This window comes from Typha angustifolia, chromosome 1 (assembly GCF_048772165.1).
Source record: "Typha angustifolia cultivar Huaian chromosome 1, ASM4877216v1, whole genome shotgun sequence".
Lineage (NCBI taxonomy): Eukaryota > Viridiplantae > Streptophyta > Magnoliopsida > Poales > Typhaceae > Typha > Typha angustifolia.
In genome coordinates this window covers 10,575,439-10,597,045 of record NC_133239.1, presented here as the reverse complement: position 1 = coordinate 10,597,045, position 21,607 = coordinate 10,575,439, and the positions used below count along the sequence as shown (strand labels likewise).

Sequence of the window (21,607 nt, the reverse complement as noted above, 5' to 3'; positions counted from 1 at the left end):
CTCAATTAAGTTTTGCTGCAATGATAAGAGCCTAATGATTTCAAGGGAAATTATGATATGTTAGGAATATCAAATGGTCTCTAAAATTAGGTGTTGATTTAATCCAAATCCAAATCCAAATCCAAATCCTAATCCAAATGCAAGCCCAAACCCAAACCCAAACCTTTGAGTCGGGCTTACAATTAACCGGTCCAACTCATTTTGAATTAGTGGGCTCATCGTTTCCAAGAAAACAAGAGAAGGGAAGAGAGAGAGAGAGAGAGGGAGAGAGATGAGCAGCGGCGGAGGAGAGAAGGGAAGCGGCGGGGGTGGCGGCGGAGCGGTGAAGACGCCGGCGGACTTCCTCAAGTCGATCCGAGGCCGCCCCGTGGTCGTTAAGCTCAACTCCGGAGTCGATTACAGGGGTGAGTGTCCTCCTCGGGTTTCTCTTTCTTATTCTTGTTCCAGTAGAAAGAATGAAAGAGTACTCTTTTCTTCTACTATTCGGTGTCTTTTATCTGTTTCCAGCTTGTGACGTCAAGGTTGGAAAGAATTCCTGTTATGGCTTAAACCCTAAAATTCCTCTATATGTTCTTTTCTTGGAGTTTTTTTTCTGTCGTTCATTTCTTTGCTGGGAATTGCTTGGGAATAGGGTTGATGGTACTTTGCAGTTAAATAGATGTATTATGGATAAAAAAGGATCGACTTTCTGTAGTACCCTCCTCTTTTTCCTTCTAGGGTTTCTCTTTCCAGTGTAAAGACAACTTTTCTGGTCCACCCTTCAGCACATCTAACTATTGTTTTGCAGATTCTGATGTCAATGTCCATGGAAATTCCTTTGATGGTTTAAAATCCTAAGAGTAATTTTATAAGTTTCTTCTTGGATATTGCTTGTTGATAAAAAATAAATTTTTGCCAATGAGCTAATAGTGTGAGAATCCTTCTTTTCCTCCTCTTCGTCCTTTGCCGACTTCTAGAATTTCTCTTTCTTATTCTGACTTCAGTAGAAAGATAACTATTTTGTTCGGTTTCAGCATCTTGATTATGTTCGCAGGTCTTAATTTGTCATTCTTCTTGCTCATGTGTTATGGTTCGTGGAAACCCTGCAATGGCTTAACCTTAGGAGTACTTCGTATGCCTTTTCTTGGATATTTGGGCCTCTCGCCTACAGCCTTTTTGTTGTTTCTTTAGTTTTAAACTTTTAAATGCTTGGGCATAGGATTGATTGTAATTTGATGTATTATGGATTAAAAGGAGAAACTCTAATATGAAAAATTCATTAGTTTTTGAATTTTGCAATGGAAAGCAGATTAGGACATACCTGAAGTTTAATAAGGTGGAAGAGATGATGGGTTAAATGCTTCAAAGATGTCCAATCAAATTAGTGACAGTTATAGTGTTCTAATAAATTAATTTGTTTGGATTTTCACACTTTACACATTGTCAGAAGGAGAGTTGGAGAAATCCGAGAATCACTCAGTCTTAATGCTTGATGCACTACCTTCTGCATTTGTACATAGTCCTAAAAATTTGAGATGGGATCACCTAGGGCCTCCTTTGATCCAGGAGACATAGGGTTTCATTCTATTTGATGGAGAGGCATTTTTTCCCAAAAGCCTACTTTGTTCAGAGGTCATTTAATTCATTCAATACATGTAAGAATTATGATATATGATTTGTAAAATGGCTTTCAAGTAAAACTATGAAGTAACACTGCTCAAGGATTAACTGTCGGTTAAGACCTTTGTTTCAAGTTTCGGCCAATCCTGAGTGGGATTGGCCATCCAAACAAAGTTTTGAATGAATTGGGATCTCAAGTGGGATCGGTTAGACTAGTTTCGGCGAGGTATCAGCTGGATTGACCAATACCCGATTCTTATCGAGTTGGGATTGACCGTATCGCCCAATCCCACCCGTTACGGGCTCTCCGTTTCTCCTTTCTCTCTCATCTATCTTCTCTCTCTCTCTCCCTCCGTCTTCTCTAACATTTTTAAAATTCTTCTCTTTCTGTTGCCCCATCTCTTTCATTTTCACTATACTCTCTTTAGCCTCTTTTGTACTCTTTTTTCCTCCAATCTTTCTCTCTTTCTCTTTTAAGCTCTATTACTGTAGCAGATTTAGATGGAGAGATGAAAGAGAATGGAGCGTGAAAGAGGGAGGAAGATATAGAGAGTGGGAGAAAGAGAGAGACAAAGAGAAGGGAGAGAGAGAAAATGAAAAAAAATTAAAGAAAAAATTGCTAGTAAGAGAGAGGGAGGAAGAGAGAGAGAGAGAAAGAGGAGGGAGAAAGAAATGAAAAAAGAAAACCAGAAAATAAAATTTGCCTTGTGGAAAAAAACGAGAGATAAGAGAGAAGAAAGTTTTTTTTCCACCGGTAGTAACAAAGAGATAAAAAAAAAAGAGAAAAAAGATAAGGGAGAGCCAACTCGGCATTCATAAAAATTTTAAGTAAATTAATGCATTTTTGAATTTTTAGGTTTCATATGTGAGTAATTATTATTTCTTATTTTTCAGCATTTTTCTAAATTTTTAAAAAACTTATGTATTTTTAAATGATATTTAGAATTTTACGTAATTAAAATATAGTCCAATCTGATACGGGCGGCCACCGATATAGTCGATATGTATTGATTTTTTGGATGGTCGGAATTCTGATCCTGATACCGAGTTTTGGAATCTTGGTTAAGACATTGCATGTTGAGCATTATATCTCGTAGTGGCAGCTTGTTGGCATGGGAAACCCCTTATGGTATAGAAAGAAGAGGGGAGGGAGAGATGTATCACAAGGTCCTCTCTCTGTTGCTTGTGCATTGTCATCTTGTCAATTATCTAACATCTGCTAGTTAGCATACTATCATCCTCTCATTTGTGAGTTTTGTCAATACATTAGGGTTTTGCTGCATTATTGTCTTTGAATTGTTGGCTCATAACCTTTATTACTTGGAGCTCAATTCAAGCCCGAGACTTGTAACAATCACTTAAAAGATGTGCCATTTGAATGTTAGTATTTAGTGTCATTTATATCCGTTGCTTGCTAGTTGTTGCAATGCAAGTGTCTCCTCTCTTGACTTCCATGCTAGCATAGTTGCCTCCATTGTCCCTATGTGCGATATGTGTATCTCGCTCTTTTGGCCCATCTTTGTCTCACGATTTGTTCAATTCCCCATTTCCTGTCATCCTGCCTTCTTGACAAACACAACATTTATTGGTCAAAATAAAGCCAAACATTAAAAATATACATAATTCTAGTTAACATAGATAAAAATAGGGTGAATTATAAATTAAAAAATCTACAAATCACACCATATATTTTATCTATTTTGTGGTTCACAACTGTCTTTGAGGTTTTTATAATTTGACCCATACTTTTTCTTTATAATTCTTATTTAATATCATCCGTTAATTTAAACAGTATTAGTAAAAAAAATATTCTATTATAATATATAAAATAATTCCATATATTTTATCTATTTTGTGGTTCACAACTGTCTTTGAGGTTTTTATAATTTGACCCATACTTTTTCTTTATAATTCTTATTTAATATCATCCGTTAATTTAAACAGTATTAGTAAAAAAAATATTCTATTATAATATATAAAATAATTTATAAATACCTAAATTACTCATGCTTTCTTCAGAAGAGTGGCAGATAGGAGAAAAAAATAGTAGTGAAAATATTTTAATAATTTAATCGATATCAGTTAGTCAAAATAACAAGAATTATAGAGAAAAATGAGGGGTTCGATTACAAAATTGTCAAAAAAAAAAAGAGTATGAATCATAAAATAGATAAAATATAAAATGTGATTTATAAAATATCCTTGTAAATTACCTTTTACTATCTCTTGATTTTTTTATATCACTTAGATTTAGATTAATGTGAAACTATTAACTTATTTATCCAACCAAATAAAGAAAGTATAAAATAAATTTAAAAATTTTAAAGAAAATTTTCTCACATAAATATTAAACTATCAGAATTGTCCTTCTTCTGTTAAATTTACTTATGCTATCATATTATTCAAATTTAAAATAAAATACACTTTCAACTTCTTCTATCTTCTTCAATCTAAAATGATAAGTCTCAAATATTTGTTATTATCTAATTATCACAATATACCTTCCTTTAAATATATGATCACGAAAGAAAAACATTTCAATTAACTTAAAAATATGGGTAGAATATTTATATTTAATTAAACAATGAGATTATAAATATCTTAGGCACAAAATGATTATCCCTTTAATTTATAATTTTTGTTAATTTGGATAAAAAAAAATAAATAATTTTATATTAGTCTAAACTACACAGCGTAGAAGTGATACAAATAAAAATTTAGAAGGATAAGTTATACATAGTATAAGTAATAAAATTATTATACTACTTGCCGCCCCGTACAGTAAATAAGTTTTTTATTTGTATTATTTAATAGGAATGCACTATTAATTCATATGTTAATCTAAAAGCATAGCTTTTGGATTTAAACTAAAAACTTAGCTCTAAAAATATATTAACTCGCCAAATATTCTAAAAGCTTGTGTTATTAAAACAAGCTATTAAAAAAAATATTAGTTTTCATTAAGTTTGGCAACTCACTTTTTATTGTATTTATAAAAAGAATTACAATCAAGAGTCAGAGGGGGAAAAAGGCCAACTTGACCTATGTGTTCTAATGCAGCAATTGAATTAATGATGGTCCAAATTCCAAACTAATTAACTTAATTATTTGGTAAACATGTGCTGGTATTTTGCTCAAGCACTCAACTATGACTTCAAATCTTGGATGCTTTAGTTACACATAGCAAAGAGCTAAATATCACATGCTACTGTTGCTTAATAGATACTTCACCTGGGACTTCCTCAATTTTAACTCCTTTAATTCAGATGCACATAATAGACAGTTCAATAATAGACAGTTCAATAATAGACAGATCATCATTGTAGCTTAGTGATCGTATCTTGTCAGTTTATAATAGAAGTTATGAGATTGAATTCCCTATAAATATTAGTATTAATATTTGATAAATTTTTCACCAGAGCATCGTATAATATAGGGTATCTGATAAACCTTTCTATTGAAAAAAAAAATGCACATAATTTAGCAGCCAATCTGAATACCAATATTTTTTTTTGTGTGCATATTGTTTTATCTTTTGTTGTACCTTTGTTATTATCTTAATAAAGCTTTAATTGGAGTCTAATCTCCAATTTTATCTTGAAAAGAAAAGAGAATTCTCTGGTAGTTGGTATGTATGCACTACTTAAAGGCCTATTATGTTACGAATCAGATTTGGACTGATTTGGACATAAAAAAATTGTGAAAAAATTATATGAAAGTTAGCCTCTGATGTCAATGTCCATGGAAATTCCTTTGATGGTTTAAAATCCTAAGAGTAATTTTATAAGTTTCTTCTTGGATATTGCTTGTTGATAAAAAATAAATTTTTGCCAATGAGCTAATAGTGTGAGAATCCTTCTTTTCCTCCTCTTCGTCCTTTGCCGACTTCTAGAATTTCTCTTTCTTATTCTGACTTCAGTAGAAAGATAACTATTTTGTTCGGTTTCAGCATCTTGATTATGTTCGCAGGTCTTAATTTGTCATTCTTCTTGCTCATGTGTTATGGTTCGTGGAAACCCTGCAATGGCTTAACCTTAGGAGTACTTCGTATGCCTTTTCTTGGATATTTGGGCCTCTCGCCTACAGCCTTTTTGTTGTTTCTTTAGTTTTAAACTTTTAAATGCTTGGGCATAGGATTGATTGTAATTTGATGTATTATGGATTAAAAGGAGAAACTCTAATATGAAAAATTCATTAGTTTTTGAATTTTGCAATGGAAAGCAGATTAGGACATACCTGAAGTTTAATAAGGTGGAAGAGATGATGGGTTAAATGCTTCAAAGATGTCCAATCAAATTAGTGACAGTTATAGTGTTCTAATAAATTAATTTGTTTGGATTTTCACACTTTACACATTGTCAGAAGGAGAGTTGGAGAAATCCGAGAATCACTCAGTCTTAATGCTTGATGCACTACCTTCTGCATTTGTACATAGTCCTAAAAATTTGAGATGGGATCACCTAGGGCCTCCTTTGATCCAGGAGACATAGGGTTTCATTCTATTTGATGGAGAGGCATTTTTTCCCAAAAGCCTACTTTGTTCAGAGGTCATTTAATTCATTCAATACATGTAAGAATTATGATATATGATTTGTAAAATGGCTTTCAAGTAAAACTATGAAGTAACACTGCTCAAGGATTAACTGTCGGTTAAGACCTTTGTTTCAAGTTTCGGCCAATCCTGAGTGGGATTGGCCATCCAAACAAAGTTTTGAATGAATTGGGATCTCAAGTGGGATCGGTTAGACTAGTTTCGGCGAGGTATCAGCTGGATTGACCAATACCCGATTCTTATCGAGTTGGGATTGACCGTATCGCCCAATCCCACCCGTTACGGGCTCTCCGTTTCTCCTTTCTCTCTCATCTATCTTCTCTCTCTCTCTCCCTCCGTCTTCTCTAACATTTTTAAAATTCTTCTCTTTCTGTTGCCCCATCTCTTTCATTTTCACTATACTCTCTTTAGCCTCTTTTGTACTCTTTTTTCCTCCAATCTTTCTCTCTTTCTCTTTTAAGCTCTATTACTGTAGCAGATTTAGATGGAGAGATGAAAGAGAATGGAGCGTGAAAGAGGGAGGAAGATATAGAGAGTGGGAGAAAGAGAGAGACAAAGAGAAGGGAGAGAGAGAAAATGAAAAAAAATTAAAGAAAAAATTGCTAGTAAGAGAGAGGGAGGAAGAGAGAGAGAGAGAAAGAGGAGGGAGAAAGAAATGAAAAAAGAAAACCAGAAAATAAAATTTGCCTTGTGGAAAAAAACGAGAGATAAGAGAGAAGAAAGTTTTTTTTCCACCGGTAGTAACAAAGAGATAAAAAAAAAAGAGAAAAAAGATAAGGGAGAGCCAACTCGGCATTCATAAAAATTTTAAGTAAATTAATGCATTTTTGAATTTTTAGGTTTCATATGTGAGTAATTATTATTTCTTATTTTTCAGCATTTTTCTAAATTTTTAAAAAACTTATGTATTTTTAAATGATATTTAGAATTTTACGTAATTAAAATATAGTCCAATCTGATACGGGCGGCCACCGATATAGTCGATATGTATTGATTTTTTGGATGGTCGGAATTCTGATCCTGATACCGAGTTTTGGAATCTTGGTTAAGACATTGCATGTTGAGCATTATATCTCGTAGTGGCAGCTTGTTGGCATGGGAAACCCCTTATGGTATAGAAAGAAGAGGGGAGGGAGAGATGTATCACAAGGTCCTCTCTCTGTTGCTTGTGCATTGTCATCTTGTCAATTATCTAACATCTGCTAGTTAGCATACTATCATCCTCTCATTTGTGAGTTTTGTCAATACATTAGGGTTTTGCTGCATTATTGTCTTTGAATTGTTGGCTCATAACCTTTATTACTTGGAGCTCAATTCAAGCCCGAGACTTGTAACAATCACTTAAAAGATGTGCCATTTGAATGTTAGTATTTAGTGTCATTTATATCCGTTGCTTGCTAGTTGTTGCAATGCAAGTGTCTCCTCTCTTGACTTCCATGCTAGCATAGTTGCCTCCATTGTCCCTATGTGCGATATGTGTATCTCGCTCTTTTGGCCCATCTTTGTCTCACGATTTGTTCAATTCCCCATTTCCTGTCATCCTGCCTTCTTGACAAACACAACATTTATTGGTCAAAATAAAGCCAAACATTAAAAATATACATAATTCTAGTTAACATAGATAAAAATAGGGTGAATTATAAATTAAAAAATCTACAAATCACACCATATATTTTATCTATTTTGTGGTTCACAACTGTCTTTGAGGTTTTTATAATTTGACCCATACTTTTTCTTTATAATTCTTATTTAATATCATCCGTTAATTTAAACAGTATTAGTAAAAAAAATATTCTATTATAATATATAAAATAATTCCATATATTTTATCTATTTTGTGGTTCACAACTGTCTTTGAGGTTTTTATAATTTGACCCATACTTTTTCTTTATAATTCTTATTTAATATCATCCGTTAATTTAAACAGTATTAGTAAAAAAAATATTCTATTATAATATATAAAATAATTTATAAATACCTAAATTACTCATGCTTTCTTCAGAAGAGTGGCAGATAGGAGAAAAAAATAGTAGTGAAAATATTTTAATAATTTAATCGATATCAGTTAGTCAAAATAACAAGAATTATAGAGAAAAATGAGGGGTTCGATTACAAAATTGTCAAAAAAAAAAAGAGTATGAATCATAAAATAGATAAAATATAAAATGTGATTTATAAAATATCCTTGTAAATTACCTTTTACTATCTCTTGATTTTTTTATATCACTTAGATTTAGATTAATGTGAAACTATTAACTTATTTATCCAACCAAATAAAGAAAGTATAAAATAAATTTAAAAATTTTAAAGAAAATTTTCTCACATAAATATTAAACTATCAGAATTGTCCTTCTTCTGTTAAATTTACTTATGCTATCATATTATTCAAATTTAAAATAAAATACACTTTCAACTTCTTCTATCTTCTTCAATCTAAAATGATAAGTCTCAAATATTTGTTATTATCTAATTATCACAATATACCTTCCTTTAAATATATGATCACGAAAGAAAAACATTTCAATTAACTTAAAAATATGGGTAGAATATTTATATTTAATTAAACAATGAGATTATAAATATCTTAGGCACAAAATGATTATCCCTTTAATTTATAATTTTTGTTAATTTGGATAAAAAAAAATAAATAATTTTATATTAGTCTAAACTACACAGCGTAGAAGTGATACAAATAAAAATTTAGAAGGATAAGTTATACATAGTATAAGTAATAAAATTATTATACTACTTGCCGCCCCGTACAGTAAATAAGTTTTTTATTTGTATTATTTAATAGGAATGCACTATTAATTCATATGTTAATCTAAAAGCATAGCTTTTGGATTTAAACTAAAAACTTAGCTCTAAAAATATATTAACTCGCCAAATATTCTAAAAGCTTGTGTTATTAAAACAAGCTATTAAAAAAAATATTAGTTTTCATTAAGTTTGGCAACTCACTTTTTATTGTATTTATAAAAAGAATTACAATCAAGAGTCAGAGGGGGAAAAAGGCCAACTTGACCTATGTGTTCTAATGCAGCAATTGAATTAATGATGGTCCAAATTCCAAACTAATTAACTTAATTATTTGGTAAACATGTGCTGGTATTTTGCTCAAGCACTCAACTATGACTTCAAATCTTGGATGCTTTAGTTACACATAGCAAAGAGCTAAATATCACATGCTACTGTTGCTTAATAGATACTTCACCTGGGACTTCCTCAATTTTAACTCCTTTAATTCAGATGCACATAATAGACAGTTCAATAATAGACAGTTCAATAATAGACAGATCATCATTGTAGCTTAGTGATCGTATCTTGTCAGTTTATAATAGAAGTTATGAGATTGAATTCCCTATAAATATTAGTATTAATATTTGATAAATTTTTCACCAGAGCATCGTATAATATAGGGTATCTGATAAACCTTTCTATTGAAAAAAAAAATGCACATAATTTAGCAGCCAATCTGAATACCAATATTTTTTTTTGTGTGCATATTGTTTTATCTTTTGTTGTACCTTTGTTATTATCTTAATAAAGCTTTAATTGGAGTCTAATCTCCAATTTTATCTTGAAAAGAAAAGAGAATTCTCTGGTAGTTGGTATGTATGCACTACTTAAAGGCCTATTATGTTACGAATCAGATTTGGACTGATTTGGACATAAAAAAATTGTGAAAAAATTATATGAAAGTTAGCCTCTGATGTCAATGTCCATGGAAATTCCTTTGATGGTTTAAAATCCTAAGAGTAATTTTATAAGTTTCTTCTTGGATATTGCTTGTTGATAAAAAATAAATTTTTGCCAATGAGCTAATAGTGTGAGAATCCTTCTTTTCCTCCTCTTCGTCCTTTGCCGACTTCTAGAATTTCTCTTTCTTATTCTGACTTCAGTAGAAAGATAACTATTTTGTTCGGTTTCAGCATCTTGATTATGTTCGCAGGTCTTAATTTGTCATTCTTCTTGCTCATGTGTTATGGTTCGTGGAAACCCTGCAATGGCTTAACCTTAGGAGTACTTCGTATGCCTTTTCTTGGATATTTGGGCCTCTCGCCTACAGCCTTTTTGTTGTTTCTTTAGTTTTAAACTTTTAAATGCTTGGGCATAGGATTGATTGTAATTTGATGTATTATGGATTAAAAGGAGAAACTCTAATATGAAAAATTCATTAGTTTTTGAATTTTGCAATGGAAAGCAGATTAGGACATACCTGAAGTTTAATAAGGTGGAAGAGATGATGGGTTAAATGCTTCAAAGATGTCCAATCAAATTAGTGACAGTTATAGTGTTCTAATAAATTAATTTGTTTGGATTTTCACACTTTACACATTGTCAGAAGGAGAGTTGGAGAAATCCGAGAATCACTCAGTCTTAATGCTTGATGCACTACCTTCTGCATTTGTACATAGTCCTAAAAATTTGAGATGGGATCACCTAGGGCCTCCTTTGATCCAGGAGACATAGGGTTTCATTCTATTTGATGGAGAGGCATTTTTTCCCAAAAGCCTACTTTGTTCAGAGGTCATTTAATTCATTCAATACATGTAAGAATTATGATATATGATTTGTAAAATGGCTTTCAAGTAAAACTATGAAGTAACACTGCTCAAGGATTAACTGTCGGTTAAGACCTTTGTTTCAAGTTTCGGCCAATCCTGAGTGGGATTGGCCATCCAAACAAAGTTTTGAATGAATTGGGATCTCAAGTGGGATCGGTTAGACTAGTTTCGGCGAGGTATCAGCTGGATTGACCAATACCCGATTCTTATCGAGTTGGGATTGACCGTATCGCCCAATCCCACCCGTTACGGGCTCTCCGTTTCTCCTTTCTCTCTCATCTATCTTCTCTCTCTCTCTCCCTCCGTCTTCTCTAACATTTTTAAAATTCTTCTCTTTCTGTTGCCCCATCTCTTTCATTTTCACTATACTCTCTTTAGCCTCTTTTGTACTCTTTTTTCCTCCAATCTTTCTCTCTTTCTCTTTTAAGCTCTATTACTGTAGCAGATTTAGATGGAGAGATGAAAGAGAATGGAGCGTGAAAGAGGGAGGAAGATATAGAGAGTGGGAGAAAGAGAGAGACAAAGAGAAGGGAGAGAGAGAAAATGAAAAAAAATTAAAGAAAAAATTGCTAGTAAGAGAGAGGGAGGAAGAGAGAGAGAGAGAAAGAGGAGGGAGAAAGAAATGAAAAAAGAAAACCAGAAAATAAAATTTGCCTTGTGGAAAAAAACGAGAGATAAGAGAGAAGAAAGTTTTTTTTCCACCGGTAGTAACAAAGAGATAAAAAAAAAAGAGAAAAAAGATAAGGGAGAGCCAACTCGGCATTCATAAAAATTTTAAGTAAATTAATGCATTTTTGAATTTTTAGGTTTCATATGTGAGTAATTATTATTTCTTATTTTTCAGCATTTTTCTAAATTTTTAAAAAACTTATGTATTTTTAAATGATATTTAGAATTTTACGTAATTAAAATATAGTCCAATCTGATACGGGCGGCCACCGATATAGTCGATATGTATTGATTTTTTGGATGGTCGGAATTCTGATCCTGATACCGAGTTTTGGAATCTTGGTTAAGACATTGCATGTTGAGCATTATATCTCGTAGTGGCAGCTTGTTGGCATGGGAAACCCCTTATGGTATAGAAAGAAGAGGGGAGGGAGAGATGTATCACAAGGTCCTCTCTCTGTTGCTTGTGCATTGTCATCTTGTCAATTATCTAACATCTGCTAGTTAGCATACTATCATCCTCTCATTTGTGAGTTTTGTCAATACATTAGGGTTTTGCTGCATTATTGTCTTTGAATTGTTGGCTCATAACCTTTATTACTTGGAGCTCAATTCAAGCCCGAGACTTGTAACAATCACTTAAAAGATGTGCCATTTGAATGTTAGTATTTAGTGTCATTTATATCCGTTGCTTGCTAGTTGTTGCAATGCAAGTGTCTCCTCTCTTGACTTCCATGCTAGCATAGTTGCCTCCATTGTCCCTATGTGCGATATGTGTATCTCGCTCTTTTGGCCCATCTTTGTCTCACGATTTGTTCAATTCCCCATTTCCTGTCATCCTGCCTTCTTGACAAACACAACATTTATTGGTCAAAATAAAGCATGCTGGCCAGCTGGTGGTGCATGTGTCGCCGGTACATAAATTTTTGCCATTACTTTTATTATTGCTTATATGGGATCTCGTCAGATGCTGTTCAAATGCTAAATTAAATAGTCATGTTTAGGATAGGATTTTTATTAAATGATGCCATCTAGTGGTATTAAATAGCAATATTTTTTGTTTGGTCACTCCACTCTGTGTGATGAGGATTTATTTGGAATTGCATATTTATACCTAGTTTTGGTTTGTGTACCCATTGATGTGAGCGATGGTGGGGACTGGAACAGTGGGTTCGGCTCGGTGAAGGATGAAGGGCTAGTGGGAGCTGCAGCGAAAGGGAGTGAGGGATTTGATTGTTGCGATGGAGGTTACGGGCTGATGGGAGCGTGTGATGGCCTATAGCTCTGGTGGAGTGAGGGAAAAGGGAAGTTGTAGTTGAAGACAAAGAGCTAATAGAGTGGGGAAGGAGACTGAGGCTAATGTTCCTTGATTCCTTAGGGTGCTCACCACTCTTCATTTATAGTGACTACCTCATTTTATGTGACTTGCTCTCTAAGCAAACCTAGATTAGAGTCAACTCAACTAGACCAACCCACTAAGTGAATACATTACTTGACTAGACTAACTAGCTCTGAGCTGGTTCACAACAATCTACCGCGCTTTCGTCACCTTGTTCTCAAGATGTGAAGTCAGGAAAGTGCTTAGTTATGTCGGACTTAAGCTCCCACATAGCTTCATCGGAGTGTCAATCTAACTACTCCACCAGAATCTTCGTTTGTAGTCTTCTGTCCCTACGTCACTGCCTCTAGCTAGAATCTTCATCGACTTCACTGCGTGTCTCCTCCACCAAGTTAGGTATGCCCATGTCCACGATCTGGTCCCCCCTAACTTGAGCCTTCAGGACTGAAATATGAAACACTGGTGGATGTGAGATCCCTTTTGCAACACCAATCTATATGCTACTAGACCCAGTTGCTTGAGCACTCATAACGGCCCAAAGTATCGGTGTGCTAGTTTTTGGTTACGCACCTATCTCAGAGTCATGTGCCGATACAACTGAACACACACGAACACTAGATCATCGATCGCGAACTCCTGCTCCGATGCTTGCGATCATAGATCTGCTTCATGCAAATCTGTGCCTCCATATAGGTTCTCAGCCTTCTTAAGTGGCATATCTATCCATTAACTCTAGGTCCATCATTGTCCATGTTGTAGATGCTACGGGATCATAGGTCCGGTAGTGGCCTATTATACACTGCCTCAAAAGGGGTTATTTGGATGCTAGTGTGAACGTATTGTAGGACCATTTTACCTAAGATAGATAATCGAGCCACCTCCTAGAGTGCTCTCTCACAAAGCAGCGAAGATATTGCTTGATGTCCCGGTTCATCACTTCGGTTTGGCCATCAGTTTGTAGGTGGTAGGTTGAACCGACCCTTGTAGCATGAAATACTCCGTATAAAAGTCACTGATGAAGACCCGATTTCTGTTTGAGACTATGTAACGTGGCATGCCATGGAGCTTATTGACGTCGCGTACAAACACCTCCGTGATGATCTTCATTGAAAATGGGTGCGCTAGAGCTAAGAAATAGGCATACTTGCTCAACCTGTCTACCACCACAAATATGACAAAGTATCCCCGTATTACTGGTAGCCCTCGATGAAATCTATGGAGATGTCCTCCCAAACCCGTTCTAGAACCAATAAGAGCTGTAATAATCCTGTTGGCCTAAGGGAGATAGCCTTTGCCTGCTAGCCTACCTCACACACCCTCACATACTCTGTCACCGCGTTTCTCATCTCGACCACATACAACTTTGCGAAAGCTGTTTGTAGTTCCTCATTGTGCTCTCATACTTGACCTCTGGAGTGGAATGGAAGTAGTTCACAAGTTGAGTGCGCAATCCATCATTTGCGGTCACCTAGATGCCCTCTCTGTCTAATAGTAGTCCATCGCAACTCTCGAGCTTAGGGTGGTTCATTGGGTTATCCTTCAACTCCTGCATCAACCTCAATATCTCTGGGTCAGCTGTACTTGCTCCTCGAAGATCCTCGAGGAATGTAAACATCGATATGGCTTCCAACTTTGTCGGTGTGGGTTGTTAGAATAGTGCATTTGCTGTCTTATTCTCCGCCCCTTTCTTGTATTGTAGCTCGTAATCATACCTTAATAGTTTGGTGACTCATCTCTGCTATACTGGAGTATGTATACGTTGTCCATCAAATAGGGAAAGCTCCACCGATCTATCTGAATCACGAACTGCCGTCCAATCAGATAGGGTCGCCATTTGATTACCACATGCAGAATAGTGAGCATCTCGCACTCATATGTCAACAGCTGCTATGACTTCTCGGACTAGGTTGCTGAGATAAGCTATAGGCCTTCCCTTTTGCATAAGTACGACGGTGATCCCCACCCTATAGGCGTCACACTCAACTACGAACTGCTGTGTAAAATTTGGTAATGCTAGTATATAGGCAGTGGTCATGGCAGCTTTCAGCTCCTAAAAGGCCTGAGTCGCCTTGTCAGTTCACTCGAAGGCATCATTTTTCAATAATGATGTGAGTGGCGCTGCTATCTTGCCATATCTTGTCACAAACCGGTGGTAGTAGACCGTCAGGCCAAGAAAGCAATGCAACTCTCGAATTGTCTTTGGTCGTAGTCGGCTGACCATGCAAGCAACCTTGCCTGGGTCAGTTGCCACCCTTTCGGCTAAAATGATATGGCCAAAGTACCCCACTGAGCGCTTTTCCCTATGGGCACTTGCTCTGCTTCATCTTCATGGAATGTTTGGCTAATTGGTTCAGCATGGCTCACAAGTGGTCCATGTGATCCGATCAGGTTTTGCTATATACAAGAATGTCATCAAAGAACAACAACACATATTGTCAGAGGAGTGGTCAGAGTATGTTGTTCATCAGGCCTTGGAATGTCGCCGATGCGTTCGTTAACCTGAATGGGATGACTCTGAACTTGTGGTGCCTGTCATGAGTCTGAAATGTTGTCTTATGCACATGCTCTGCCTGGACTAGGATCTGATGGTACCCTGCGCGGAGATTGAGCTTGTTGAAATAGGATGCCCCTGTCAGCTCATCTAGCAGCTCCTCAATAACCTGTATGGGGTACCGGTCCTTAACAGTGATAGCATTCAGTGTATGGTAGTCTACGCAAAAACGCTAACTCTCGTCTTTCTTCCTCACCAGTAAGACCAGCGAAGAATAAGCACTCAGGCTTGGCTGGATGATGCCCTGCTCTAACATCTCGGTAGCTAGCCTCGAGATCATCTCCTTCTGCACATGTGGGTACCGATAAGGCCATTCATTGGTTGGCTTAGTCCTTGGCACAATCTCATTTCTATGGTGTAGCCCCTTCGGGGCCTCAAATAGTCCAAGAAAGTCGGTAACTGAACTAAATCAGTAGGTTTACTTGAGCTTGAAGTGGGCTTAGGTACAGTCGGGGCCAGCCATAGGATATGGGAAAGCTCTCCAGCGCTTGACACACCAATTAGTGGCTGCAACATGGGGTGCGACTGCGTTCGGACTCCATCTAATCTCAACACTCGTCTGCCCCTCCGGAAGGTGAGCCGAATGTGTGAGAAGTTGAATGTAACTCGGCTAAGACTCTGGAGCCACTTGGTGCCCAAGACCACGTCTACCCTCACAGAGTGCCAAAGGGTAGCTCTGCACCCTCAAGGAGACCCCATGGCATATGCTCTCCGCTTGAAGTTTCGTGCTGTCCCCGATGGTTACCTCAAAGTTGATGGTAGGTTCGGCCTTCAATCCAATCCTTCGCACGAGTTGCTCATCTAAGAAGTTATGCGTACTACCAGTGTCAATGAGTATGTGTACGTTGTGCTTATTAATTACCCTATCCGCCAGTAGGGTCTTTGGGGTGCTTGTCCCCGAGTAAGCATACATGGAGATCTCGACAAGAATATCCTCATCGAGGCTGTCGTTCATAGTCTCTACCATATCCTCGATAGCCATGTCATCCTCCATCACTTCCTCGCCTGTATCATCATGATCGTCGATCAGCATCACACTCCCGGTGGCTCTGGCGCAGCGGTGGCTCGGGGTGAACATCTTGTCGCATTGAAAACACAATTTCTTAGCTCGTCGCTCCACCTGTGCGGGTGTGAGAGTGTGGATCATGTGTCGTGCCCCTCCTCTGGGACGTAGCTGATCTCGATTTTGTCCTCATGATAAAGGGGGAACAAGTAGCCCTCAAAGTAGCTATTGGCCTACCCCTCACACCTAGGGCACGTGGGGTAATCTTGGTGTCCCTACTAGTCCATAAAGTCCTCAGGGCACAACTCAAGGCACTCCTCAAAGCTATGTGCTTCTACTCTATCCACGTGGCATCCTCGAAGACCTCACTCAAGGTCTGAGGTAGTAAGGAAAGGTCTTCGGCTTGACCTCTTTGTATAGCCCGAAGATGATTGTGCTGATCAATAGTTGCCACGGCCAAAGAGGTCGGCATCGGCTACTCACCCGCTCAAACTTCTTTTGATATGCGGTTATAAATGTTCACTAAATCAATTTGCAGAGTATAGCGTGATAGTCCTTGAAGCCAAAGGTCTTAAACCACCTTGAGTGCCCCTCAATGAACTCGGTCCACAACTCGAACAACTGGTGGGCGTTTACCGACTGGTACCAATGTAAGGCAGCTCCTTCTAAATGGAAGCTCGCAAATAGCACCTTGACGTCCTCCGTTGTGTCTCGGTACTCAAAAAACTGCTCAGCTCGAAAAATTCAATCCAACGGGTTACCTCTTTAGAACTTTAAAAAGTCGAGTTATGCAGTGCGCTCGCGGATGCTGTTATTACGGTTGGAGTCATATGCCATCTCAGGCCTGATCATAGGTTGGTGAAGGATTTGCATCTCTGGATTACGCCACCTCCGATCGTCCTTATCACAGCGCGGCCCCAAGTCCTCTTGGTTCAACCAAGGGGTTGCCACCGTGACGTTTTCTCTTTCTTGATTACAGTTGCATTTGTAACCCATTTCTCTATCCAGTTCATAATTAGCTTGAGTCCTAGGATCCAGTTGAGGTGGTGGGGGTCCTTTGGGCCTCGTGGCAGTAGTCCAAGGAAAACCCGCTTGAGGTGGTAGACTAGTGTGTGATCGCTCACAAGGGGGATTCAGTTGCTGCAGTGGAGGTTGCGGGTTGATGGGAATAGGTGGTGGGCTGCAGTTGTGGTGGAGTAAGGGGGAAGGGAAGTTGTGGTTGGAGAGAAGGAGCTGATAGAGTGTTCCTTGATTCCTTGGGTGTTCATCACACTTCAGATATAGTGGCTATCTCATTTTAGCTGACTTGCCCAAGCAAATTTAGACTAGACTCAACTCTCAACTAGACCAACCCACCAAGTAAGTATATGACCTAGTCTAACCAGCTCTGAACTGGTTCACAACACCCATCCTTTGTATGCAAGTCTATCTTATATGCACAACTGATTATTCACTATTGATTGTGACCGAGAACTGCTTCTCTAAAAGATTTATTCTTTGAGGTGTTTAGATGTCAAAATGTTTGAACATTCGGTTTATAACAAGGATATGCAAGCTATATGCCCCAGGTATATAGTCTCATTTTCATCATATTAACGCTCTTTCCTATATACATGTGTATCTGCAATTCTGCATATTACATGTACTTTTTAATAAATGCATAATTTTGACTTAAACAATTCCTTATGAACTTCATATTATTTACTAGATTGATGCATTAAAGTCATTAGGACTTTCTTATCTGCACTTGTGTTGATCCACTTTCGTTGATGGAAGTGAGCTGGATCAGAGAAAGGAACTTTTTTTATTGCAAACTCGTTAACAGCATAGTGACTTCAGTAAAATCATCTTATAGATCAGTCTACAAACAAGGATAGTTGCTGTTGCACTCATCCCTTCACCTTTATCATCAAGTAACTAGGGGTACTACAGATCTTGGAACTCCGATGCCATAAGATTCCTCTAAACTACATCTCTTGTATATAGTTTAAGGGGTTGAGTACGTCTGCTCTATAGTTTGTGGTGGGAAATATGACAATGAGTATGTCTTATGTGCAAAAAAGCTAGACGAATCCAAAAAAGGATGCAGGTGCATGTAGGAAGTTCCTTGAAGGTTAAAAGTAGTGAAGGACCGCCTGTTAGGATTGTTAAATGGAGGACTTCGTTCTTTGACTTCCAACTGTATAATTAGAATTTATAAAAGCCCTTCACAGCTTTTCAAACTCTGACAAAAAAATAATTTCACAAAATCTCATATTTGGATTGCAATTGGTGAATTGAAAACTAAGTTGCTTTGTTTTAACATGGAAGTTGACAGATAACAAGTATTGTTTTAAACATTCTTAATAATCTCTCCCAAATTGTATTTTTCTTGCATGATATTGTGGTAAATAAACTATCCTCTGTTGATAAGTTTCTCCATGAAATTTCAGCATTGTCTTGGCCATTGCATAATAACAGCAGTGATGATCTCTTGCTGCAAGCCTGCAAGTGGGGTCCCTATCTATAATGGAAACTTACAATCCTAGTTTTGCTTTATCATGAGTTGGCATTCTTAGTTTGTTACTAATTGCATACATACATCCCTTTCAGTCCATATTTTCTGCCAATTTTTTGAATGATTTTTGCTAGAAGTTTTACTAAACTATATACCATTGTCAATTCTTGTCTACTGCTTGGCTGTAAAAGGAAAAGAAGGGAGTAAAGTGTCTTTTGGAAAATTTCTAGGTGGGATTTGCTAGGACATAATCTTTAGTACATATTGACATCTATTCCCAACTTCCTCACTGTCAGCATATTAGAGTCAAATTTTGTGATCGAGTTTGTTCTTGCTGGATATGCTTTCGTGATCACACTATTTGTTGGACATCTCATGTTTATCTTCTTATATTCACTCTTGTGTAGCTACTGCGCATGACTCCAGTAGTTAAACACTTTTGACTTTTTCCGTACTTGTTATTTTAAAAAAAATATGTTACTATTTATTCAATTATTTGTGAGTTTCTGACCAAATTAGTCCTATTCCAAATTTTTTTTACAAAATGGACGATCCCCTCAAAATTTATTACTAAATGGGTTTAATTCATTATAGCATTAGTAAAAATATTGAATTGATCAGTATTTTATGTATATAAATCTTTTTCATCTAGTCTTTCAGTAGTTAACAAAAAAATGTCGGACGATAAAAATATTAAACTGATCAGTGTTTTTATTAGGCTGCAGTGAATTAGATCCTATTTGATAATAAGTTTGAGTGTCAATCTATTTCGATAAAAAAAAATATATAATTGGTCTAGTCAAAACTCTTTTTACCTTATGTAAAATATTCCTTTTGTACTTTCTGTCAATGAGAAAAAGAAAGGAAAGTTTTCTTGTAAAATATTCCTTCTGTACTTTCCGTCAATGAGAAAAGCAAAGGAAAAGTTTTCTTCCTGCCTTTGTGCTCCTACTATTGCCAACTGGTTGACCTAGCCACAGTAACTTACAGTCTATCACTATATGCAGGTATTCTAGCTTGTTTGGATGGGTATATGAATATTGCAATGGAGCAAACCGAGGAGTACGTCAACGGCCAGCTGAAGAATAAATATGGGGATGCTTTCATTAGAGGAAATAACGGTAGTCCTGTCAATCCTCTATTTAATTGATGCTTTTGATATGTCTCCATTTTTATATTATGATTCCTAGTTTCATATTGCTGCAGTTCTATACATCAGTACCTCGAAGAGGACTCTTGCAGAAGGTGCATAAGAATGCTGCTTTGTAATCTTGACTCTGTTACTTGGTCCATTTGGATGATATGATTGATCCAAGTGGAATTTAGTTCACCCATTTGTGGTTGGTTTGTTAGAGAAAGCGAGCACATCGTGGTGTTTAAAGGCTTCAAGTCTTTGGATCTTTGTATGTGCTCATTGGTGATATAATAACTGCATTTACTTGACTCTATGTAGAGGAAAGTTTTTATGTGAAATTTATCTGGTAGACCATTACTGCTGTCTTTTAGGATTTTATCTGGTATCTTGTTTGTTCGAATTAATGCATTGTTGGATGATAGAACTAATTAGTTCAACTTGGACTCTTGGCTATACAAGTTGACACAGATCAGAAGGCCAGTCTAATAATGTAGCTTGGACCTGTCTAATACTGTCAGACATTTTACCTGTCAAAATTGAATTTTCTCCACTGGGTCATTAGGATCACTATCATTAGGATTTTCTAATTTCAATGGTTGGATTGTCCTGCAACTGTCTCCTGCATTACTTTTAGGAATCTTTCTTCTTATTTATTGATAAAAATGCATTATTTTTTCAAGGAATCATTTGATGATTATTAAATATTAACCATAGAAATGTCCTGTTCTTGTGATAATACTAATCTAATAAGTTCCTTTCTTATTATACATTTTCTTTTGCAAGCTTGTCAATGTAGTAGTTGTATATTAATCATGATTGATTGGATTCTCAACCAAAAAAAAGTTCATCAGGACTGGAAGCATAAATTTATGATGGTGGTTTCTGATACCAGTAACTTTATAACATGCAAATAGCATGACAAGAACAAACCGGTAGTTCTTTAGCCATCATTATAACTTCCTAGAAATGAAGCTTCGAAGGAAATATACAGACAGAAGTGAAATGGAGAAAAAGATTTAAGTCTGATTCAATGAGAAGAAATGTATTTAGGTGTCCCAGGAGGAGGAGAAGGGGGACAAGTAGTAGCTGTTGAAATGGACGGAAGTAATTAAATAAGGTATAATAACGTATGATTTGACGTATAAGACGATAGAGACCAAGGGAAAGGGAAAGGTTCATGCAACTGACCATTAAAAGGGGACCAAAGTTTAAAAACCTAGTTGTCGTTTTAATAATACATGGAATAGACAACATAGTTGGAGATTATATATATATAATACACATTGTTTTAATATGAATGCGTACAAATTACTCTTTGTAATATCTGCAGCTTAATACTTAGTACATCTTTATAAGGGCACAAATTATACAGTTTCATAGTTCCCTAGGCAGATTGTGCACTTCCATTGTTTAGGGAGGACATTGAATCAAAATATGGAGTAAACTATAAATAAGTCTTATAGTTGTTAGAAATAATAATACTTAGATCCTTTGTAGACTTAGCATGAGATAACTTAGAGAAGAAAAAGATAAAGAAAAGAATATTAGAGACATTTTATTAGTTCAGAAGGCCTCTGTAAGAGAGAAAAGTTTAATTAACCCGCAATGTAAAGCAAAGACAGATAGTTTTGCCCTTCCAGCTTTACCCTGTTTGATGGCCAACCATATGATTTAAATGGATCAAATCCCAAGTC

General features: G+C 36.3%; 1 protein-coding gene across 1 annotated transcript; it reads left to right on the top strand.

Moving 5' to 3' along the window:
- Positions 1 to 216: 216 nt before the first annotated feature.
- On the top strand, positions 217 to 20,291 carry LOC140763067 (uncharacterized). The gene is made up of 3 exons (XM_073101106.1): positions 217 to 404; positions 19,786 to 19,899; positions 19,985 to 20,291. Exons 1-3 carry the CDS (start codon positions 272 to 274, stop codon positions 20,029 to 20,031), a joined length of 294 nt encoding a protein of 97 aa, XP_072957207.1. The 5' UTR covers positions 217 to 271; the 3' UTR covers positions 20,032 to 20,291.
- Positions 20,292 to 21,607: the final 1,316 nt, after the last annotated feature.

What these genes read in the sequence shown, in the direction of transcription:
- LOC140763067 (XM_073101106.1), top strand. Translation starts at nt 272, where the DNA reads ATGAGCAGCGGCGGAGGAGAGAAGGGAAGCGGCGGGGGTGGCGGCGGA. An exon ending in CTCCGGAGTCGATTACAGGG is followed by an intron (nt 405 to 19,785) that starts GTGAGTGTCCTC and finishes CACTATATGCAG; the next exon opens with GTATTCTAGCTTGTTTGGAT. An exon ending in TTTCATTAGAGGAAATAACG is followed by an intron (nt 19,900 to 19,984) that starts GTAGTCCTGTCA and finishes ATATTGCTGCAG; the next exon opens with TTCTATACATCAGTACCTCG.